Source organism: Oncorhynchus mykiss, chromosome 10 (genome assembly GCF_057628025.1).
Source record: "Oncorhynchus mykiss isolate SJ-2025 chromosome 10, ASM5762802v1, whole genome shotgun sequence".
NCBI classification, from domain to species: Eukaryota; Metazoa; Chordata; class Actinopteri; order Salmoniformes; family Salmonidae; genus Oncorhynchus; species Oncorhynchus mykiss.
The window spans coordinates 35,411,086-35,435,343 of NC_143031.1; the positions used below are offsets into that span (position 1 = coordinate 35,411,086).

Here is a 24,258-nt window from a genome sequence, read left to right on the forward strand (position 1 = left end):
GTCCTTTTCACAATATACCACTCTCTCTGTCTTTATCACACTATACCACTCTCTCTGTCTATCACCCTATACCACTCTCTCTGTCTTTATCACACTATACCACTCTCTCTGTCTTTATCACACTATACCACTCTCTCTGTCTATCACCCTATACCACTCTCTCTGTCTATCACCCTATACCACTCTCTCTGTCTTTATCACACTATACCACTCTCTCTGTCTTTATCACACTATACCACTCTGTCTTTATCACACTATACCACTCTATCTGTCTTTATCACACTATACCACTCTCTCTGTCTTTATCACCCTATACCTCTCTCTCTGTCTATCACCCTATACCACTCTCTCTGTCTTTATCACACTATACCACTCTCTCTGTCTATCACCCTATACCACTCTCTCTGTCTTTATCACACTATACCACTCTCTCTGTCTTTATCACACTATACAACTCTCTCTGTCTTTATCACCCTATACCACTCTCTCTTTCTTTATCACACTATACAACTCTCTTTCTTTATCACACTATACCACTCTCTCTGCCTTTATCACCCTATACCACTCTCTCTGTCTTTATCACCCTATATCTCTCTCTCTGTCTTTATCACCCTATACCACTCTCTCTGTCTTTATCACCCTATACCACTCTCTCTGTCTTTATCACCCTATACCTCTCTCTCTGTCTTTCTCACCCTATACCACTCTCTCTGTCTTTATCACACTATACCACTCTCTCTCTGTCTTTATCACCCTATACCACTCTCTCTCTGTCTTTATCACACTATACCACTCTCTCTGTCTTTATCACCCTATACCACTCTCTCTCTGTCTTTATCACACTATACCACTCTGTCTAAATCACACTATACCACTCTCTCTGTCTTTATCACACTATACCACTCTCTCTGCCTTTATCACCCTATACCACTCTCTCTCTGTCTTTATCACCCTATACCTCTCTCTCTGTCTTTATCACCCTATACCACTCTCTTTCTTTATCACACTACAACACTCTCTCTGTCTTTATCACCCTATACCTCTCTCTGTCTTTCTCACCGTATACCTCTCTCTCTGTCTTTATCACCGTATACCACTCTCTGTCTTTATCACACTATACCACTCTCTCTGTCTTTATCACACTATACCACTCTGTCTTTATCACACTATACCACTCTATCTGTCTTTATCACACTATACCACTCTCTCTGTCTTTATCACCCTATCCCTCTCTCTCTGTCTTTATCACCCTATACCACTCTCTCTTTGTTTATCACACTATACAACTCTCTCTGTCTTTATCACCCTATACCACTCTCTCTCTCTGTCTTTATCACCCTATACCACTCTCTCTTTCTTTATCACACTATACAACTCTCTTTCTTTATCACCCTATACCACTCTCTCTGTCTTTATCACCCTATACCTCTCTCTCTGTCTTTATCACCCTATACCACTCTCTCTGTCTTTATCACCCTATACCACTCTCTCTGTCTTTATCACCCTATACCTCTCTCTCTGTCTTTATCACCCTATACCACTCTCTCTTTCTTTATCACACTATACCACTCTCTCTTTCTTTATCACACTATACCTCTCTCTCTGTCTTTATCACCCTATACCACTCTCTCTTTCTTTATCACCCTATACCACTCTCTCTTTCTTTATCACCCTATACCACTCTCTCCGTCTTTATCACCCTATACCACTCTCTCTGTCTTTATCACCCTATACCACTCTCTCTGTCTTTATCACCCTATACCTCTCTCTCTGTCTTTATCACCCTATACCTCTCTCTCTGTCTTTATCACCCTATACCTCTCTCTCTGTCTTTATCACCCTATACCACTCTCTCTGTCTTTATCACCCTATACCACTCTCTCTGTCTTTATCACCCTATACCTCTCTCTCTGTCTTTATCACCCTATACCACTCTCTCTTTCTTTATCACACTATACCACTCTCTCTGTCTTTATCACCCTATACCTCTCTCTCTGTCTTTATCACCCTATACCTCTCTCTCTGTCTTTATCACCCTATACCACTCTCTCTGTCTTTATCACCCTATACCTCTCTCTCTGTCTTTATCACCCTATACCACTCTCTCTGTCTTTATCACCCTATACCTCTCTCTCTGTCTTTATCACCCTATACCACTCTCTCTTTCTTTATCACACTATACCACTCTCTCTTTCTTTATCACACTATACCTCTCTCTCTGTCTTTATCACACTATACCACTCTCTCTTTCTTTATCACACTATACAACTCTCTTTCTTTATCACACTATACCACTCTCTCTTTCTTTATCACCCTATACCTCTCTCTCTGTCTTTATCACCCTATACCACTCTCTCTCTGTCTTTATCACACTATACCACTCTGTCTAAATCACACTATACAACTCTCTCTGTCTTTATCACCCTATACCACTCTCTCTATCTTTATCACACTACAACACTCTCTCTGTCTTTATCACACTATACCCCTCTCTCTGTCTTTATCACACTATACCACTCTCTCTGTCTTTATCACACTATACAACTCTCTCTGTCTTTATCACCCTATACCACTCTCTCTATCTTTATCACACTACAACACTCGCTCTGTCTTTATCACACTATACCACTCTCTCTCTGTCTTTATCACCGTATACCTCTCTCTCTGTCTTTATCACCGTATACCACTCTCTGTCTTTATCACACTATACCACTCTCTCTGTCTTTATCACCCTATCCCTCTCTCTCTGTCTTTATCACCCTATACCACTCTCTCTTTGTTTATCACACTATACAACTCTCTCTGTCTTTATCACCCTATCCCTCTCTCTCTGTCTTTATCACCCTATACCACTCTCTCTTTCTTTATCACACTATACAACTCTCTTTCTTTATCACACTATACCACTCTCTCTTTCTTTATCACACTATACAACTCTCTTTCTTTATCACACTATACCACTCTCTCTGCCTTTATCACCCTATACCACTCTCTCTGTCTTTATCACCCTATACCACTCTCTCTGTCTTTATCACCCTATACCTCTCTCTCTGTCTTTATCACCCTATACCACTCTCTCTGTCTTTATCACCCTATACCACTCTCTCTTTCTTTATCACACTATACCACTCTCTCTTTCTTTATCACACTATACAACTCTCTTTCTTTATCACACTATACCACTCTCTCTGCCTTTATCACCCTATACCACTCTCTCTGTCTTTATCACCCTATACCTCTCTCTCTGCCTTTATCACCCTATACCACTCTCTCTTTCTTTATCACAATATACCACTCTCTCTGTCTTTATCACACTATACCACTCTCTCTCTGTCTTTATCACCCTATACCTCTCTCTCTGTCTTTCTCACCCTATACCACTCTCTCTGTCTTTATCACAATATACCACTCTCTGTCTTTATCACCCTATACCACTCTCTCTCTGTCTTTATCACACTATACCACTCTGTCTAAATCACACTATACAACTCTCTCTGTCTTTATCACCCTATACCACTCTCTCTATCTTTATCACACTACAACTCTCTCTCTCTGTCTTTATCACACTATACCACTCTGTCTAAATCACACTATACAACTCTCTCTGTCTTTATCACCCTATACCACTCTCTCTCTGTCTTTATCACACTATACCACTCTGTCTAAATCACACTATACAACTCTCTCTGTCTTTATCACACTATACCACTCTCTCTGTCTTTATCACACTATACCACTCTCTCTCTGTCTTTATCACCCTATACCTCTCTCTCTGTCTTTATCACAATATACCACTCTCTGTCTTTATCACCCTATACCACTCTCTCTCTGTCTTTATCACACTATACCACTCTGTCTAAATCACACTATACAACTCTCTCTGTCTTTATCACCCTATACCACTCTCTCTCTGTCTTTATCACACTATACCACTCTGTCTAAATCACACTATACAACTCTATACAACACTCTCTCTGTCTTTATCACACTATACCCCTCTCTCTGTCTTTATCACACTATACCACTCTCTCTATCTTTATCACACTATACAACTCTCTCTGTCTTTATCACCCTATACCACTCTCTCTATCTTTATCACACTACAACACTCGCTCTGTCTTTATCACACTATACCACTCTCTCTCTGTCTTTATCACCGTATACCTCTCTCTCTGTCTTTATCACCGTATACCACTCTCTGTCTTTATCACACTATACCACTCTCTCTGTCTTTATCACACTATACCACTCTGTCTTTATCACACTATACCACTCTGTCTTTATCACACTATACCACTCTCTCTGTCTTTATCACACTATACCACTCTGTCTTTATCACCCTATACCACTCTCTCTTTGTTTATCACACTATACAACTCTCTCTGTCTTTATCACCCTATACCACTCTCTCTTTCTTTATCACACTATACAACTCTCTTTCTTTATCACACTATACCACTCTCTCTGCCTTTATCACCCTATACCACTCTCTCTGTCTTTATCACCCTATACCACTCTCTCTGTCTTTATCACCCTATACCTCTCTCTCTGTCTTTATCACCCTATACCACTCTCTCTGTCTTTATCACCCTATACCACTCTCTCTTTCTTTATCACCCTATACCACTCTCTCTGTCTTTATCACCCTATACCACTCTCTCTTTCTTTATCACACTATACCACTCTCTCTTTCTTTATCACACTATACAACTCTCTTTCTTTATCACACTATACCACTCTCTCTGCCTTTATCACCCTATACCACTCTCTCTGTCTTTATCACCCTATACCTCTCTCTCTGCCTTTATCACCCTATACCACTCTCTCTTTCTTTATCACAATATACCACTCTCTCTGTCTTTATCACCCTATACCACTCTCTCTGTCTTTATCACCCTATACCTCTCTCTCTGTCTTTATCACCCTATACCACTCTCTCTGTCTTTATCACCCTATACCACTCTCTCTTTCTTTATCACACTATACCACTCTCTCTTTCTTTATCACACTATACAACTCTCTTTCTTTATCACACTATACCACTCTCTCTGCCTTTATCACCCTATACCACTCTCTCTGTCTTTATCACCCTATACCTCTCTCTCTGCCTTTATCACCCTATACCACTCTCTCTTTCTTTATCACAATATACCACTCTCTCTGTCTTTATCACACTATACCACTCTCTCTCTGTCTTTATCACACTATACCACTCTGTCTAAATCACACTATACAACTCTCTCTGTCTTTATCACCCTATACCACTCTCTCTATCTTTATCACACTACAACTCTCTCTCTGTCTTTATCACACTATACCACTCTGTCTAAATCACACTATACAACTCTCTCTGTCTTTATCACCCTATACCACTCTCTCTCTGTCTTTATCACACTATACCACTCTGTCTAAATCACACTATACAACTCTCTCTGTCTTTATCACACTATACCACTCTCTCTGTCTTTATCACACTATACCACTCTCTCTCTGTCTTTATCACCCTATACCTCTCTCTCTGTCTTTCTCACCCTATACCACTCTCTCTGTCTTTATCACAATATACCACTCTCTCTGTCTTTATCACCCTATACCACTCTCTCTCTGTCTTTATCACACTATACCACTCTGTCTAAATCACACTATACAACTCTCTCTGTCTTTATCACCCTATACCACTCTCTCTCTGTCTTTATCACACTATACCACTCTGTCTAAATCACACTATACAACTCTCTTTCTTTATCACACTACAACACTCTCTCTGTCTTTATCACACTATACCCCTCTCTCTGTCTTTATCACACTATACCACTCTCTCTGTCTTTATCACACTATACAACTCTCTGTCTTTATCACCCTATACCACTCTCTCTTTCTTTATCACACTATACCACTCTCTCTTTCTTTATCACACTATACCACTCTCTCTGTCTTTATCACCCTATACCACTCTCTCTCTGTCCTTATCACAATATACCACTCTCTCTGCCTTTATCACCCTATACCACTCTCTCTCTGTCTTTATCACCCTATACCTCTCTGTCTTTATCACCCTATACCTCTCTCTCTTTCTTTATCACACTATACCACTCTGTCTAAATCACACTATACAACTCTCTCTGTCTTTATCACACTATACCACTCTGTCTAAATCACACTATACAACTCTCTCTGTCTTTATCACCCTATACCACTCTCTCTATCTTTATCACACTACAACACTCGCTCTGTCTTTATCACCCTATACCTCTCTCTCTGTCTTTATCACCGTATACCACTCTCTCTGTCTTTATCACCCTTTACCACTCTCTCTCTTTATCACACTATACCACTCTCTCTCTCCGTCCTTATCACACTATACCACTCTCTCTGTCTTTATCACACTATACCACTCTCTGTCTTTATCACCCTATACCACTCTCTGTCTTTATCACCGTATACCACTCTCTCTGTCTTTATCACCCTATACCACTCTCTCTTTCTTTATCACACTATACCACTCTCTCTGTCTTTATCACACTACAACACTCTCTCTGTCTTTATCACACTATACCACTCTCTCTGTCTTTATCACACTATACCACTCTCTCTGTCTTTATCACACTATACCACTCTCTCTTTCTTTATCACACTATACCACTCTCTCTGTCTTTATCACACTATACCACTCTCTCTGTCTTTCTCACACTATACCACTCTCTCTGTCTTTCTCACACTATACCACTCTCTCTTTCTTTATCACACTATACCACTCTCTCTGTCTTTCTCACACTATACCACTCGCTCTGTCTTTATCACACTATACCACTCTCTCTGTCTTTATCACACTATACCACTCTCTCTTTCTTTATCACCCTATACCACTCTCTCTGTCTTTATCACACTATACCACTCTCTCTGTCTTTATCACACTATACCACTCTCTCTGTCTTTATCACACTATACCACTCTCTCTGCCTTTATCACCCTATACCACTCTCTCTGTCTTTATCACCCTATACCACTCTCTCTGTCTTTATCACCCTATACCTCTCTCTCTGTCTTTATCACCCTATACCACTCTCTCTGTCTTTATCACCCTATACCACTCTCTCTTTCTTTATCACACTATACCACTCTCTCTTTCTTTATCACACTATACAACTCTCTTTCTTTATCACACTATACCACTCTCTCTGCCTTTATCACCCTATACCACTCTCTCTGTCTTTATCACCCTATACCTCTCTCTCTGCCTTTATCACCCTATACCACTCTCTCTTTCTTTATCACAATATACCACTCTCTCTGTCTTTATCACACTATACCACTCTCTCTCTGTCTTTATCACCCTATACCTCTCTCTCTGTCTTTCTCACCCTATACCACTCTCTCTGTCTTTATCACAATATACCACTCTCTGTCTTTATCACCCTATACCACTCTCTCTCTGTCTTTATCACACTATACCACTCTGTCTAAATCACACTATACAACTCTCTCTGTCTTTATCACCCTATACCACTCTCTCTGTCTTTATCACACTACAACTCTCTCTCTCTGTCTTTATCACACTATACCACTCTGTCTAAATCACACTATACAACTCTCTCTGTCTTTATCACCCTATACCACTCTCTCTCTGTCTTTATCACACTATACCACTCTGTCTAAATCACACTATACAACTCTCTCTGTCTTTATCACACTATACCACTCTCTCTGTCTTTATCACACTATACCACTCTCTCTCTGTCTTTATCACCCTATACCTCTCTCTCTGTCTTTATCACAATATACCACTCTCTGTCTTTATCACCCTATACCACTCTCTCTCTGTCTTTATCACACTATACCACTCTGTCTAAATCACACTATACAACTCTCTCTGTCTTTATCACCCTATACCACTCTCTCTCTGTCTTTATCACACTATACCACTCTGTCTAAATCACACTATACAACTCTATACAACACTCTCTCTGTCTTTATCACACTATACCCCTCTCTCTGTCTTTATCACACTATACCACTCTCTCTGTCTTTATCACACTATACAACTCTCTCTGTCTTTATCACCCTATACCACTCTCTCTATCTTTATCACACTACAACACTCGCTCTGTCTTTATCACACTATACCACTCTCTCTCTGTCTTTATCACCGTATACCTCTCTCTCTGTCTTTATCACCGTATACCACTCTCTGTCTTTATCACACTATACCACTCTCTCTGTCTTTATCACACTATACCACTCTGTCTTTATCACACTATACCACTCTATCTGTCTTTATCACACTATACCACTCTCTCTGTCTTTATCACCCTATCCCTCTCTCTCTGTCTTTATCACCCTATACCACTCTCTCTTTGTTTATCACACTATACAACTCTCTCTGTCTTTATCACCCTATACCACTCTCTCTCTCTTTCTTTATCACACTATACCACTCTCTCTTTCTTTATCACACTATACAACTCTCTTTCTTTATCACACTATACCACTCTCTCTGCCTTTATCACCCTATACCACTCTCTCTGTCTTTATCACCCTATACCACTCTCTCTGTCTTTATCACCCTATACCTCTCTCTCTGTCTTTATCACCCTATACCACTCTCTCTGTCTTTATCACCCTATACCACTCTCTCTTTCTTTATCACCCTATACCACTCTCTCTGTCTTTATCACCCTATACCACTCTCTCTTTCTTTATCACACTATACCACTCTCTCTTTCTTTATCACACTATACAACTCTCTTTCTTTATCACACTATACCACTCTCTCTGCCTTTATCACCCTATACCACTCTCTCTGTCTTTATCACACTATACCACTCTCTCTGTCTTTCTCACACTATACCACTCTCTCTGTCTTTCTCACACTATACCACTCTCTCTTTCTTTATCACACTATACCACTCTCTCTGTCTTTCTCACACTATACCACTCTCTCTGTCTTCATCACACTATACCACTCTCTCTGTCTTTATCACACTATACCACTCTCTCTTTCTTTATCACCCTATACCACTCTCTCTGTCTTTATCACACTATACCACTCTCTCTGTCTTTATCACACTATACCACTCTCTCTGTCTTTATCACACTATACCACTCTCTCTGCCTTTATCACCCTATACCACTCTCTCTGTCTTTATCACCCTATACCACTCTCTCTGTCTTTATCACCCTATACCTCTCTCTCTGTCTTTATCACCCTATACCACTCTCTCTGTCTTTATCACCCTATACCACTCTCTCTTTCTTTATCACACTATACCACTCTCTCTTTCTTTATCACACTATACAACTCTCTTTCTTTATCACACTATACCACTCTCTCTGCCTTTATCACCCTATACCACTCTCTCTGTCTTTATCACCCTATACCTCTCTCTCTGCCTTTATCACCCTATACCACTCTCTCTTTCTTTATCACAATATACCACTCTCTCTGTCTTTATCACACTATACCACTCTCTCTCTGTCTTTATCACCCTATACCTCTCTCTCTCTGTCTTTATCACCCTATACCACTCTCTCTGTCTTTATCACAATATACCACTCTCTGTCTTTATCACCCTATACCACTCTCTCTCTGTCTTTATCACACTATACCACTCTGTCTAAATCACACTATACAACTCTCTCTGTCTTTATCACCCTATACCACTCTCTCTGTCTTTATCACACTACAACTCTCTCTCTCTGTCTTTATCACACTATACCACTCTGTCTAAATCACACTATACAACTCTCTCTGTCTTTATCACCCTATACCACTCTCTCTCTGTCTTTATCACACTATACCACTCTGTCTAAATCACACTATACAACTCTCTCTGTCTTTATCACACTATACCACTCTCTCTCTGTCTTTATCACCCTATACCTCTCTCTCTGTCTTTATCACAATATACCACTCTCTGTCTTTATCACACTATACCACTCTCTCTGTCTTTATCACACTATACAACTCTCTCTGTCTTTATCACCCTATACCACTCTCTCTATCTTTATCACACTACAACACTCGCTCTGTCTTTATCACACTATACCACTCTCTCTCTGTCTTTATCACCGTATACCTCTCTCTCTGTCTTTATCACCGTATACCACTCTCTGTCTTTATCACACTATACCACTCTCTCTGTCTTTATCACACTATACCACTCTGTCTTTATCACACTATACCACTCTATCTGTCTTTATCACACTATACCACTCTCTCTGTCTTTATCACCCTATCCCTCTCTCTCTGTCTTTATCACCCTATACCACTCTCTCTTTGTTTATCACACTATACAACTCTCTCTGTCTTTATCACCCTATACCACTCTCTCTCTCTTTCTTTATCACACTATACCACTCTCTCTTTCTTTATCACACTATACAACTCTCTTTCTTTATCACACTATACCACTCTCTCTGCCTTTATCACCCTATACCACTCTCTCTGTCTTTATCACCCTATACCACTCTCTCTGTCTTTATCACCCTATACCTCTCTCTCTGTCTTTATCACCCTATACCACTCTCTCTGTCTTTATCACCCTATACCACTCTCTCTTTCTTTATCACCCTATACCACTCTCTCTGTCTTTATCACCCTATACCACTCTCTCTTTCTTTATCACACTATACCACTCTCTCTTTCTTTATCACACTATACAACTCTCTTTCTTTATCACACTATACCACTCTCTCTGCCTTTATCACCCTATACCACTCTCTCTGTCTTTATCACCCTATACCTCTCTCTCTGCCTTTATCACCCTATACCACTCTCTCTTTCTTTATCACAATATACCACTCTCTCTGTCTTTATCACCCTATACCACTCTCTCTGTCTTTATCACCCTATACCTCTCTCTCTGTCTTTATCACCCTATACCACTCTCTCTGTCTTTATCACCCTATACCACTCTCTCTTTCTTTATCACACTATACCACTCTCTCTTTCTTTATCACACTATACAACTCTCTTTCTTTATCACACTATACCACTCTCTCTGCCTTTATCACCCTATACCACTCTCTCTGTCTTTATCACCCTATACCTCTCTCTCTGCCTTTATCACCCTATACCACTCTCTCTTTCTTTATCACAATATACCACTCTCTCTGTCTTTATCACACTATACCACTCTCTCTCTGTCTTTATCACACTATACCACTCTGTCTAAATCACACTATACAACTCTCTCTGTCTTTATCACCCTATACCACTCTCTCTATCTTTATCACACTACAACTCTCTCTCTGTCTTTATCACACTATACCACTCTCTCTCTGTCTTTATCACACTATACCACTCTGTCTAAATCACACTATACAACTCTCTCTGTCTTTATCACACTATACCACTCTCTCTGTCTTTATCACACTATACCACTCTCTCTGTCTTTATCACCCTATACCACTCTCTCTCTGTCTTTATCACACTATACCACTCTGTCTAAATCACACTATACAACTCTCTCTGTCTTTATCACACTATACCACTCTCTCTGTCTTTATCACACTATACCACTCTCTCTCTGTCTTTATCACCCTATACCTCTCTCTCTGTCTTTCTCACCCTATACCACTCTCTCTGTCTTTATCACAATATACCACTCTCTGTCTTTATCACCCTATACCACTCTCTCTCTGTCTTTATCACACTATACCACTCTGTCTAAATCACACTATACAACTCTCTCTGTCTTTATCACCCTATACCACTCTCTCTCTGTCTTTATCACACTATACCACTCTGTCTAAATCACACTATACAACTCTCTCTATCTTTATCACACTACAACACTCTCTCTGTCTTTATCACACTATACCCCTCTCTCTGTCTTTATCACACTATACCACTCTCTCTGTCTTTATCACACTATACAACTCTCTGTCTTTATCACCCTATACCACTCTCTCTTTCTTTATCACACTATACCACTCTCTCTTTCTTTATCACACTATACCACTCTCTCTGTCTTTATCACCCTATACCACTCTCTCTCTGTCCTTATCACAATATACCACTCTCTCTGCCTTTATCACCCTATACCACTCTCTCTCTGTCTTTATCACCCTATACCTCTCTGTCTTTATCACCCTATACCTCTCTCTCTTTCTTTATCACACTATACCACTCTGTCTAAATCACACTATACAACTCTCTCTGTCTTTATCACACTATACCACTCTGTCTAAATCACACTATACAACTCTCTCTGTCTTTATCACCCTATACCACTCTCTCTATCTTTATCACACTACAACACTCGCTCTGTCTTTATCACCCTATACCTCTCTCTCTGTCTTTATCACCGTATACCACTCTCTCTGTCTTTATCACCCTTTACCACTCTCTCTCTTTATCACACTATACCACTCTCTCTCTCCGTCCTTATCACACTATACCACTCTCTCTGTCTTTATCACACTATACCACTCTCTGTCTTTATCACCCTATACCACTCTCTGTCTTTATCACCGTATACCACTCTCTCTGTCTTTATCACCCTATACCACTCTCTCTTTCTTTATCACACTATACCACTCTCTCTGTCTTTATCACACTATACCACTCTCTCTGTCTTTCTCACACTATACCACTCTCTCTGTCTTTCTCACACTATACCACTCTCTCTTTCTTTATCACACTATACCACTCTCTCTGTCTTTATCACACTATACCACTCTCTCTGTCTTTATCACCCTATACCACTCTCTCTGTCTTTATCACACTATATCTCTCTCTCTGTCTTTATCACACTATACCACTCTCTCTGTCTTTATCACACTATACCACTCTCTCTGTCTTTATCACCGTATACCACTCTCTCTGTCTTTATCACCGTATACCACTCTCTTTCTTTATCACACTATACCACTCTCTCTGTCTTTATCACACTATACCACTCTCTCTGTCTTTATCACCCTATACCACTCTCTCTTTCTTTATCACACTATACCACTCTCTCTGTCTTTATCACCGTATACCACTCTCTCTGTCTTTATCACACTATACCACTCTCTCTGTCTTTCACACTATACCACTCTCTCTGTCTTTATCACCGTATACCACTCTCTCTGTCTTTATCACACTATACCACTCTCTCTGTCTTTATCACACTATACCACTCTCTCTGTCTTTATCACACTATACCACTCTCTGTCTTTATCACCGTATACCACTCTCTCTGTCTTTCTCACCCTATACCACTCTCTCTGTCTTTATCACAATATACCACTCTCTCTGTCTTTATCACACTATACCACTCTCTCTGTCTTTATCACACTATACCACTCTCTCTGTCTTTATCACACTATACCACTCTCTGTCTTTATCACCCTATACCACTCTCTCTGTCTTTATCACCCTATACCACTCTCTCTGTCTTTATCACCCTATACCACTCTCTCTGTCTTTATCACCCTATACCACTCTCTCTCTGTCTTTATCACACTATACCACTCTCTCTCTCTCTCTGTCTTTATCACACTATACCACTCGCTCTCTGTGTCTTTATCACACTATACCACTCTCTCTCTCCGTCCTTATCACACTATACCACTCTCTCTGTCTTTATCACACTATACCACTCTCTCTGTCTTTATCACACTATACCACTCTCTCTGTCTTTATCACCGTATACCACTCTCTCTGTCTTTATCACCGTATACCACTCTCTCTGTCTTTCTCACCCTATACCACTCTCTCTGTCTTTATCACCCTATACCACTCTCTCTGTCTTTATCACCCTATACCACTCTCTATCTTTATCACACTACAACACTCTCTCTGTCTTTATCACACTATACCACTCTGTCTGTATCACACTATACCACCCTCTCTGTCTTTATCACCCTATACCACTCTCTGTCTTTATCACCCTATACCACTCTCTCTCTGTCTTTATCACACTATACCACTCTCTCTCTGTCTTTATCACACTATACCACTCTCTCTCTGTCTTTATCACACTATACCACTCTCTCTCTCTGTCTTTATCACACTATACCACTCTCTCTCTGTCTTTATCACACTATACCACTCTCCCTCTCTGTCTTTATCACACTATACCACTCTCTCTCTGTGTCTTTATCACACTATACCACTCACTCTCTGTGTCTTTATCACACTATACCACTCTCTCTCTCCGTCCTTATCACACTATACCACTCTCTCTGTCTTTATCACACTATACCACTCTGTCTTTATCACCCTATACCACTCTCTCTGTCTTTATCACCGTATACCACTCTCTCTGTCTTCATCACCGTATACCACTCTCTCTGTCTTTATCACCCTATACCACTCTCTCTGTCTTTATCACCCTATACCACTCTCTGTATTTATCACCCTATACAACTCTCTCTGTCTTTATCACCCATAGTGGGAAAACAGGCTGCCTAAGTATGGTTCTCAATCAGAGACAACGATTGCCAGCTGCCTCTGATTGGGAACCATACCAGGCCAAACACATAGAACACAAAACATAGAATGCCCACCCCAACTCACGCCCTGACCAAACTAAAATACAGACATAAAAAAGGAACTAAGGTCAGGACGTGACAGTGTGCATAGGGTCATTGTCCTGTTGGAAGATTAACCTTTGCCCCAATCTGAGGTCCTGAGCGCTCTAGAGCAGGTTTTCATTAAGAATCTCTCTGTACTTTGCTCCGTTCATCTATCCCTCGATCCTGACTAGTCTCCTAGTCCCTGCCGCTGAAAAACATCCCCACAGCATAATGCTGCCACCACTATGCTTCACTGTAGGGATGGTGCCAGGTTTCCTCCAGACGTGATGCTTGGCATTCAGACCAAAGAATTCAATCTTGATTTTATCAGACCAGAGAATCTTGTTTTCATGGTCTGAGAGTCCTTTAGGTGTCTTATGGCAAACTCCAAGCAGGCTGTCATGTGCCTTTTACTGAGGAGTGGCTTCTTGGTCATCACCTTGACCAAGGCCCTTCTCCCCCGATTGCTCAGTTTGGCCAGGCGGCCAGCTCTAGGAAGAGTCTTGGTGGTTCCAAACATCTTCCATTTAAGAATGATGAAGGTCTTTGTGTTCTTGGGGACCTGCACACATTTTTGGTACCCTTCCCCAGATCTGTGCCTCAACACAGTCATGTCGGATCTCTACGGACAATTCCTTCCACCTCATGGCTTGTTTTTTACTCTGACATGCACAGTCAACTATGGGACCTTATATAGACAGGTGTGTGCCTTTCCAAATCATGTCCAATCAATTGCATTTACCACAGGTGAACTCCAATCAAGTTGTAAAACATCTCAAGGCTAATGATCAATGGAAACAGGATGTACCTGAGCTCAATTTAAGTCTCATAGCAAAGGGTCTGAATACTTATGTAATTAAGGTATATATATATATATATATATATATATATATATATATACACATCCATTTTAGAATAAGACTATAACGTAACAATATGAGGGGTCTGAATACTTTCCGAATGCACTGTATATGTCCACACTTACCATAAATTAGATTTGGTAGCTACTAGCTTGTCTAACTTAATGACCTGGATTTGTCTTTCTTTGCAATTAGTTTATGTTTGTTTTTGATCGTTAGCATTTAGCCTCTAACAAAAAAAAAGTTAACGTCGGAGGTGTGGATGGGCATGAGTCTCGACAGACCTCAACATGTGATCTTTAACCAGAGATCACATTTGTTTCAAATACTGAAACTATCTGGTGGAATCTGATTTGTGGCTACCCGAATGGGCAAGTGACATTTTGTCCCGATTTTTATTTATTTATTATTGTCTTCAAGACATGTTGAATTGCTTTGACTCTAGTGTTCTATTTGTAGGCCTACATGCGCATTTGCGTAGGAAAAAACAAAAACAAGTCAGGCATCACGCAGTTCTTCTCCATAAATTCCCTTTCCCCTCTGTGTCACACTCACTCAATTGCGTTCTACACACGTGTCCAGAGTGCACACACACACATTCAGTAAATGGCACATGACAGCCCGCCTGGAGTTTGCCAAATGGCACCTAAAGGATTCCGACCATGAGAAACATGATTCTCTGGTCTGATGAAACCAAGATTGAACTCTTTGGCCTGAATGCCAAGAGTCACGCCTGGAGGAAGCATGGTGGTGGCAGCATCATGCTGTGGGGATGTTTTTCATCAGCAGGGACTGGGAGACTAGTCAGGCTTGAGGGTCAGATGAACAGAGCCTCCCGGGTGGCGCAGTGGTCTAGGGTACTGCATCGCAGCGCTAGCTGTGCCACCAGAGACTCTGGGTTTGCGCCCAGGCTCTGTCGCAGCCGGCCGCGACCGGGAGGTCCGTGGGGCGACGCACAATTGGCCTAGCGTCGTCCGGGTTAGGGAGGGTTTGTCCGGTAGGGATATCCTTGTCTCATCGCGCACCAGCAACTCCTGTGGCAGGCCGGGCGCAGTGCACGGTGTTTCCTCCGACACATTGGTGCGGCTGGCTTCCGGGTTGGATGCGCGCTGTGTTAAGAAGCAGTGCGGCTTGGTTGGGTTGTGTTTCGGAGGACGCATGGCTTTCGACCTTCGTCTCTCTCGAGCCCGTACGGGAGTTGTAGCGATGAGACAAGATAGTAATTACTAACAATTGGATACCACGAAATTGGGGAGAAAAAGGGGTCAAATTCAAAATTAATTAATTAAATAAATAAATAAATAAAAGATGAACAGAGCAAAGTACATAGAGATCCTTGATGAAACCCTGCTCCAGAGCACTCAGACGGGGGTGAAGGTTCACCTTCCAACAGGATAACGACCCTATGCACACAGCCAAGACAACGCAGGAGTGGCTTCGGGACAAGTCTCTGTATGTCCTTGAGTGGCCCAGCCAGAGCACAGACTTGAACCCGATCGAACATCTCTGGAGAGACCTGACAGAGCTTGAGAGGATCTTCAAAGAAGAATGGGAGAAACTCCCCAAATACAGCTGTGCCAAGCTTGTAGCATCATACCCAAGTTGATATTATGGTTTCAATAAATCAATCTTAAAATGGCACTTGTTTTTTTATTGACTGAATATATATGTATATGGGGCAATTTAGCAATTAGGATTTGTTATCTGTAATGGTTATGATAGATTAGGCATTGATGTGCACTTGTGTTCTAAAAATATATTATAATGTTTATTTGCACGAAATGGTTAAAACAATTCACAAAAAAATAATACACGATTTTTTTACACACCCACTTTCAGATAAAGTCAGGTGCCCGTGTGTGTGTGTGTCTTTGTGTGTGATTGAGTATGGCGGGTTGATAAGGGAATTTATATGTTTAAGGTAATGACTAAAGAATTCCACCCTGAAATGTAATTATTAGGATGATGTAACATATATAATGAATTAGAATGATAAACTTCAGTCTAATAAGGTTTGGTCGAGACAAGTAGAAATGTGTGTGTGTGTGACTAAGATACAGAGAACAATTAAACTGTGTATGACCTGACCTGGTTAGAACGTACGACAGGACAGGGAGACAAGATAGTAACTACTAACAATTGGATACCACGAAATTGGGGAGAAAAGGGGGTAAAAAACATTTTTGGAAGAAAAGAGCCATATGCCATTAGACTGCTAAATAGCTAACAGAATGTATTTAATTATATGCATACTCACAGGACTCCACACACTGACACTGACTCTACACACACGCACTCACATACAATCATCATTTATGCTGCTGCTACTTTGTTTATCCTATATCCTGATGCCTAGTCACCTTACCCTATACATATAGAGTGATATGGTATTGAGTGATATGGTATTGGAACTGACTTTGTACATAGTATGCTTACTTTCTCGTGTTCTTCTTATTTCTTATTTTTATTTCATGTGTGTTTGTTCTACCTTATGTTATGTTCAGCACTACATTGATATTGATTACTGCATTGTTCGGTTTGGAGAAAGAAATTCATTTCACTACACTTCTGCACTTGAAATTAAAAACTTTAATCTTGATATGCGCACAATTATTTTCATGAACATTTGAAATAGTTTCAGGTCGGGTGTTTATGACGTAGCGGTCATCGTTTCAAATCTCGCATGTTAGATACATTACCATATATTATTGCAGATCTTGGTTGTGCAGATAATCGTGCTGATCTTGACACTTAGCAGATATCATTTCTCTTATCAAAATAATTCTTCACTGAAACAAAACCTGCATTGTAATATTGATTGCAACATAATAGCATGTAGTTGAAATCAATAGCACAAACCCACTACTTTTGCGTTTTGTATAGCCTTTTCGGGTTAATAACAGGCCTTATCAACGCTGAGGCTATTTGAAGTAGCAACTGGCCCTCAAATCTCGCTCTGCACCAGAAGACAGGTTAAAGTAACGAGTATTCAATCTAAAGAGGCCCACTGTAGTCTTTACAAAGTACAACAGAGAATAGTATTTTAAATGATGGTCAACGGCATATTAATTTAATTTAAAATACACTACATGACCAAAGGTATGTGGACACCTCATGGGCATTAATATGGAGTTGGTCCCCCCTTTGCTGCTATAACAGCCTCCACTCTTCTGGGAAGGCTTTCCACTAGATGTTGGAACATTGCTGCAGGGACTTGCTTCCATTCAGATTAGTGAGGTCGGGCACTAATGTTGGGCTCGCAGTCGGTGTTCCAATTCATCCCAAAGGTGTTCGATGGTGTTGAGGTCAGGGCTCTGTGCAGGCCAGTCAAGTTCTTCCACACCGATCTCAACAAACCATTTCTGTATGGACCTCGCATTGTGCACGGGGGAATTGTCATGCTGAAACAGGAAAGAGTCTTAGCCAAACTGTTGCCACAAAGTTGGGAACACAGAATTGTCTAGAATGTCATTGTATGCTGTAGCGTTAGGATTTCCCTTCACTGGAACTAGTGAAAATCTAGCCCGGACCATGAAAATCAGCCCCAGACAATATTCCTCCTCCACCAAACTTTACAGGTGTCACTATGCATTTGGGCAGGTAGCGTTCTCCTGGCATCCGCCAAACCCAGATTCATCTGCCAGATGGTGAAGAATGATTCATCACTCCAGAGAACGCGTTTCCACTGCTCCAGAGTCAAATGGTGGCGAGCTTTACACCACTCCAGCCGACAGTTCTTTTGCTGACGTTGCTTCCAGAGGCAGTTTGGAACTCAGTAGTGAGTGTTGCAACCGAGGACAGACAATTTCTACACTCTACGTGCCTCAGCACTCGGCGGTCCTGTTCTGCGGGCTTGTGTGGCGTACCACTTCACGACTTAGCCGTTGTTACTCCTAGACGTTTCTACTTCACAATAACAGCATTTACAGTTGACCGGGGGGGGGGCTCTAGCAGGGTGCCACCTTGAAAGTCACTGAGCTTTCCAGTATGGGCCATTCTACTGCCAATGTTTGTCTATGGAGATTGAATAGCTGTGTGCTCGATTTTATATACCTGTCTGCAACGGGTGTGGCTGAAATAGCCAAATCCACTAATTTGAAGGGGTGTCCACATACTTTTGTATATATAGTGTAGTTCCACTGCTTCAACCCTTATGTCCCAACCTGGTCACAGAGCATTTCGGATTATTCTGTACATAAATGTACGTAGGCCGTCGTTGTAAATAAGAAATTGTTCTTAACTGATTTGCCTAGTTAAATAGAGGTTAAATAAAAAAAATCTGATACACTCCATTTAATTTGTTTAATTTATTTCACCTTTATTTAACCAGGTAGGCCAGTTGAGAACAAGTTCTCATTTACAATTGCAACCTGGCCAAGATAAAGCAAAGCAGTGCGACACCAACAACACATAGTTAAACATGGGATTAACAAACATACAGGCAATAACACAATAGAAAAATATATATACAGTGTGTGCAAATGTAGTAAGATTAGGGAGGTAAGGCAATAAATAGGCCATAGTGGCAAAATAAATCAAATGTAGCATTAACATTGGAGTGATAGATGTGCAGAAGATGAATGTGAAAGTAGAGATACTGGGGTGCAAAGGAGCAACTAAATAAATAACAATATGGGGATGAGGTAGTTGGGTGGGCTATTTACAGATGGGCTGTGTCAATGATCGGTAAGCTGTTCTGACAGCCGATGCTTAACGTTAGTGAGGGAGATCTGACTCCAGCTTCAGTGATTTTTGCAATTCCTTGTAGTGGAATTGTAGAAACATGTTATGTTTCGTATGGCATGCATTCATTGGTGGATGTATGTGACAAATTTGCAAAATGTAAAACATGTTACAAATATTAAAAACGTATGATATGTTACGAATTCCAATTTGTTGTTGCTAATGTTAGGTAGGCTAGGGGTTAGTGTTAGAGGTTAAGCTTAGGGTTAAGGTTAGGAGTTAGGTTGAAGGATTAACTTTAGGGTTTGGGGAAGGGTTAGCTAAAAGGATTAAGGTTGGGGAAAGGGTTAGCTAACATGCTAAGAAGTTGCAAAGTAGCTCAAAAATAATAAGTAGTTGCAAAGTAGCTAAAATTGTGCAAGATGAGATTTGAACATGCAACCTTCAGGTTGCTAGATGTTTGCGTTATACGCCCACCCATCCACCCTTCAGTAACCTTTTGTCTTACGCAACCATACCAAATGTAACATATTATACTAATTTAAGTGTCCGGGATTTACCATTTACTATGTTTCGTCTAGTCTATGAAGTCAGGTTGTATGTCCAGACACATTGCGTATAAAACTCAGTGAAATTAATAAATACAAATAATAATGTAGGCAAAATTTCATGAGCTCACACAAGCTCAAACCACACATAATGGCACATCTGAGCTTCAGCACAGCCTTGCACTGGACAGCTGTCACGTTCTGACCTTAGTTCTTTTGTTATGTCTTTGTTTTAGTATGGTCATGGCGTGAGTTGGGTGGGTTGTCTATGTTCCTTTTTCTATGTTTTGGGATTTCTGTGTTTGGCCTGGTATGGTTCTCAATCAGAGGCAGCTGTCAATCGTTGTCCCTGATTGAAAACCATACTAATGTAGCCTGGTTTCACTTTTGAGTTGTCGGTGATTGTTTCCTGTTGTAATGTTTGTTTCACATTTCAGGACTGTTTCGGGTTTTCGTTTGTATCATTCACTTTGTTATTTTGTATTCAGTTTAATAAACTAAAATGGACACTTACCACGCTGCACATTGGTCCGACCTCTCTTACTCCTTGTCAGAAGAAGAGGAAAATCGTTACAACAGCAACCAATCTTATTAACTGATGCTCGGGTGAGGCAGAAGCTTTAAATTGCGCATTACAGGCTATGCTACAATCTGTTCACAAATTCTACATTTCCGCCTGGTCAAATTGACTACGCATTCCTAAGTGTACAATTAAAGGATGCTCATGACATCATTGTAAAGCCTATAGATAACGAGATGCTGCGGACCTGCTAATTTAAAAATTAAATAACTTTGACCATTTATTTCAAACTATGAAGCCGAAGTAGTAAAATTCTAACTAAATGCAGTAACTAAATGCAGTATCTGCATGCAGGCGGGTGTCCCGTGCCACTGTAAAAACATACATGTTTGCTGGGTTGTTATCTAGCGTGAGTGGGAACATTATCATTGAGTTTTTCTTTACTTCTCCACTGCAGCGTATTTCTGGAGGCTAGGACTGGAACTATATCGTGCACATTATGGGTTGGATTACTTAGCAGCCAATGTCATGACTGGCTGACAAAGTAGCTAGCTAATATCGATGAGACAACTAAAATGAGGAGCGTTTGTCAATTGTCATGACTCGTGCATGTTTATGCATACCTAACTAGCTATATATAGCTTGTGGCAATTCAGAAACAGTGTGTCACTCTTCATCAGCATAAATAAAAACATATTGATGAGAAAACGACATCACCAATAACATGTGTTTTACGGTCGGGACTGACTGCGCGGTCTAAAGTGACTGATTAAACTGCAAGCTTTTGAGCATTTTGAACATGACAACTTTCAAGCAACCCAAATACTACAAGTTAGCTAGTTAGCTAATTTATCTAATTAGGAATTTGTTTCATAACCCAAATAAGGTTACACGCTAGCTTAATCTAGCCGGCATAATACTTTAACTTTTTGTCGATCTGTAATGCTAGTTATCTATGCCATACCAACCTGCCTACACTGTGTGAAATTGCGGGCTATACTTTGGGGTGCTGTAAGTAGTTTTTGATAAAGAAACTGATGTGTGTGACGTCGGATATCCACTAGTCACTGCTCAACTCCATCGTAAATCGTTGAGTTTAATCCGCTAGCCGCCCATCCAACCAGCTAGCGATGGGCACCTAGCTAGCGAAATACTTACACTACAGAAAATACTGTAATGAAACAACAGGGAGCAGGTCTCGAACCCTCGACCTTTGAGCTCGAGGTCCGGCGCGCTATCGACTGTGCCGCAAAAGCATGCTCGTACGGCAGTCGATTTCCGCACGAGTTTATAAACCCAGGCTCGTTACAATACATTATTCAAGTCCAAGTTGAATATTAGTAGCGCTGTAGTAAATTATCTATTATACAGACATTTCAAATCGCACGAATACTTTTTAAACCTACAAATATAGCATGTTAATTTCAAGCAAAACACATGTAATTGGATTTCCCGATGTTTTGAAGCTTTCTTTACCCTTCGTGGTTGTTGCTAAACTAAACAATGGGCTTCACGCCATTGATGACAGACAGACCTGTCTTCCTCCATGGTTTTAGAGGTAGAGGGGCCATATGTGCTGCATTGCTGCAGGCGACCATCACCAGGTCAACGAGTAGACTCACCCCAGCTGCTCGCTGTCCTGCCACAAAATTCCCGCGTACTGGGGTTCCATATGGTGTCCTTCCAAGTGCTCTTCTCGGCATCTTTTGCCATTTCTAGATGTTTTTATTACCGGGCTTTATAGCCTAATGTAGATAGTTGTTAGGGTGATATGTGAAGTATCTAGCTGTGAGGTAGGCCTACACTACAAAACTTGTTACAGAGTTGCTCTGGAAACAAACGGGTGCCAATTACTCAGATAGAAAGCAGAAAACCGCTATCAAGTGCACAAATGAAGAGCTGCTTTGCAAGAAGGATGACAATCTGGCAGCTCCGTGCTAGGGTATCTAATTACAGTTAATGTTGACACTACACTCAGTACAACCCCGGCATCTGCCGTTCTCGTCAGCATGCCGCAGAGCTTTGATGAGTGACGCTGAAATGTAGTGATACTGCAGTAAAGCGCTCTCTCTTCATCTCTCTCTCTCTTTACCAGTCTCTCTCTCGCTCATCGTCACTCAAACCTCACCCCTACCCATCCCTCTCTAACCAATCATATGGCCCCCTACAACCTGTGTTGTTCAGTTAACGTCAGAGGAAGGACTTGAGTGACAAGCATTCCAGCTAATTATAAGCACTGGAGATTCCAACTGCAGCCTGTGCATGTGTCTAAAGACAGTGGTGCCACAGAAATATATTCAATATTTGGTGGGATTGAATGAGAGTCTTGAACATAGCTCATAGTCACATCCATCTGAATGAAATGTCTCCCCCCTCAACATCCCCTTCCTGAAACCCACACGGTGAATAATGCAGATTCCCCCGAGGATGTGTTTATTATTTTGTGGTTAATTCCCCTGCAGTCCTCTAAACCTGGCCGTCACAAGGGAAGGAATGAAGAGGAAGGAGAGCCATATGGAGCTGACTCACACAATATCAATGTGATGCTTATTTGCACACAACTGGCAACTGGATGTCAATGATAACGTAGCTTACTGTAAAAGAGGCTAGCCAACAAGGAAAAGCAGGGTGATCTGATTATAGGCAGAGTCAGTATAAAGCCTGTCCAGATCTTTTGGGGAGTTGCCTTAGTTAAATTGATCCCTGCATTGCGTGGCAGTGGTGTCTGGGCACGGTCAAGTCTAAAGTCTGATGGATTACTCTGCAGTAGTCCCGGTGCCATATTATGACGTGGCCTGCTCTGCCGCTGGCATCCATCCGCGCGGGTGTGTGTGTGTGTGTGTGTGTGCGCGTGTGCGTGTACATACAGTATACTGCATTGATGAATCTCAGAGATTGGTAACTGGTACAGTTACTGGTACAAGCATTTCCCTACACCAGCAATAACATCTGCTAAATATGTGTATGTGACCAATGAAATTTGATTTGATGAGAATGGTGCCCTCACATGGAGATCTAAGACATTACAACACGTGTGTGTCTGGGCGGTGTCACCGGGTCCATGGCCTTGCAGCAGAATCCTGTTAGAGTGCATTCTGACTGTCTGCAATGGTTTAAACCAGAGACAATCTTCTACATTCAC

At 41.0% G+C, this 24,258-nt stretch overlaps 1 protein-coding gene across 1 annotated transcript in view; it reads right to left on the reverse strand.

Annotated features, from left to right (window-relative positions):
* The window catches only part of LOC110533731 (sodium/potassium-transporting ATPase subunit beta-2), a 39,559-nt gene extending 16,358 nt beyond the window's left edge, over nucleotides 1–23,201 (reverse strand). The window contains exon 1 of the mRNA XM_021618212.3: nucleotides 22,739–23,201. Coding sequence (XP_021473887.2) covers nucleotides 22,739–22,829 — 91 coding nt within the window. The 5' untranslated portion in view covers nucleotides 22,830–23,201. The remainder of the gene's footprint in view (nucleotides 1–22,738) is intronic.
* Between the last annotated feature and the right edge of the window lie 1,057 nt (nucleotides 23,202–24,258).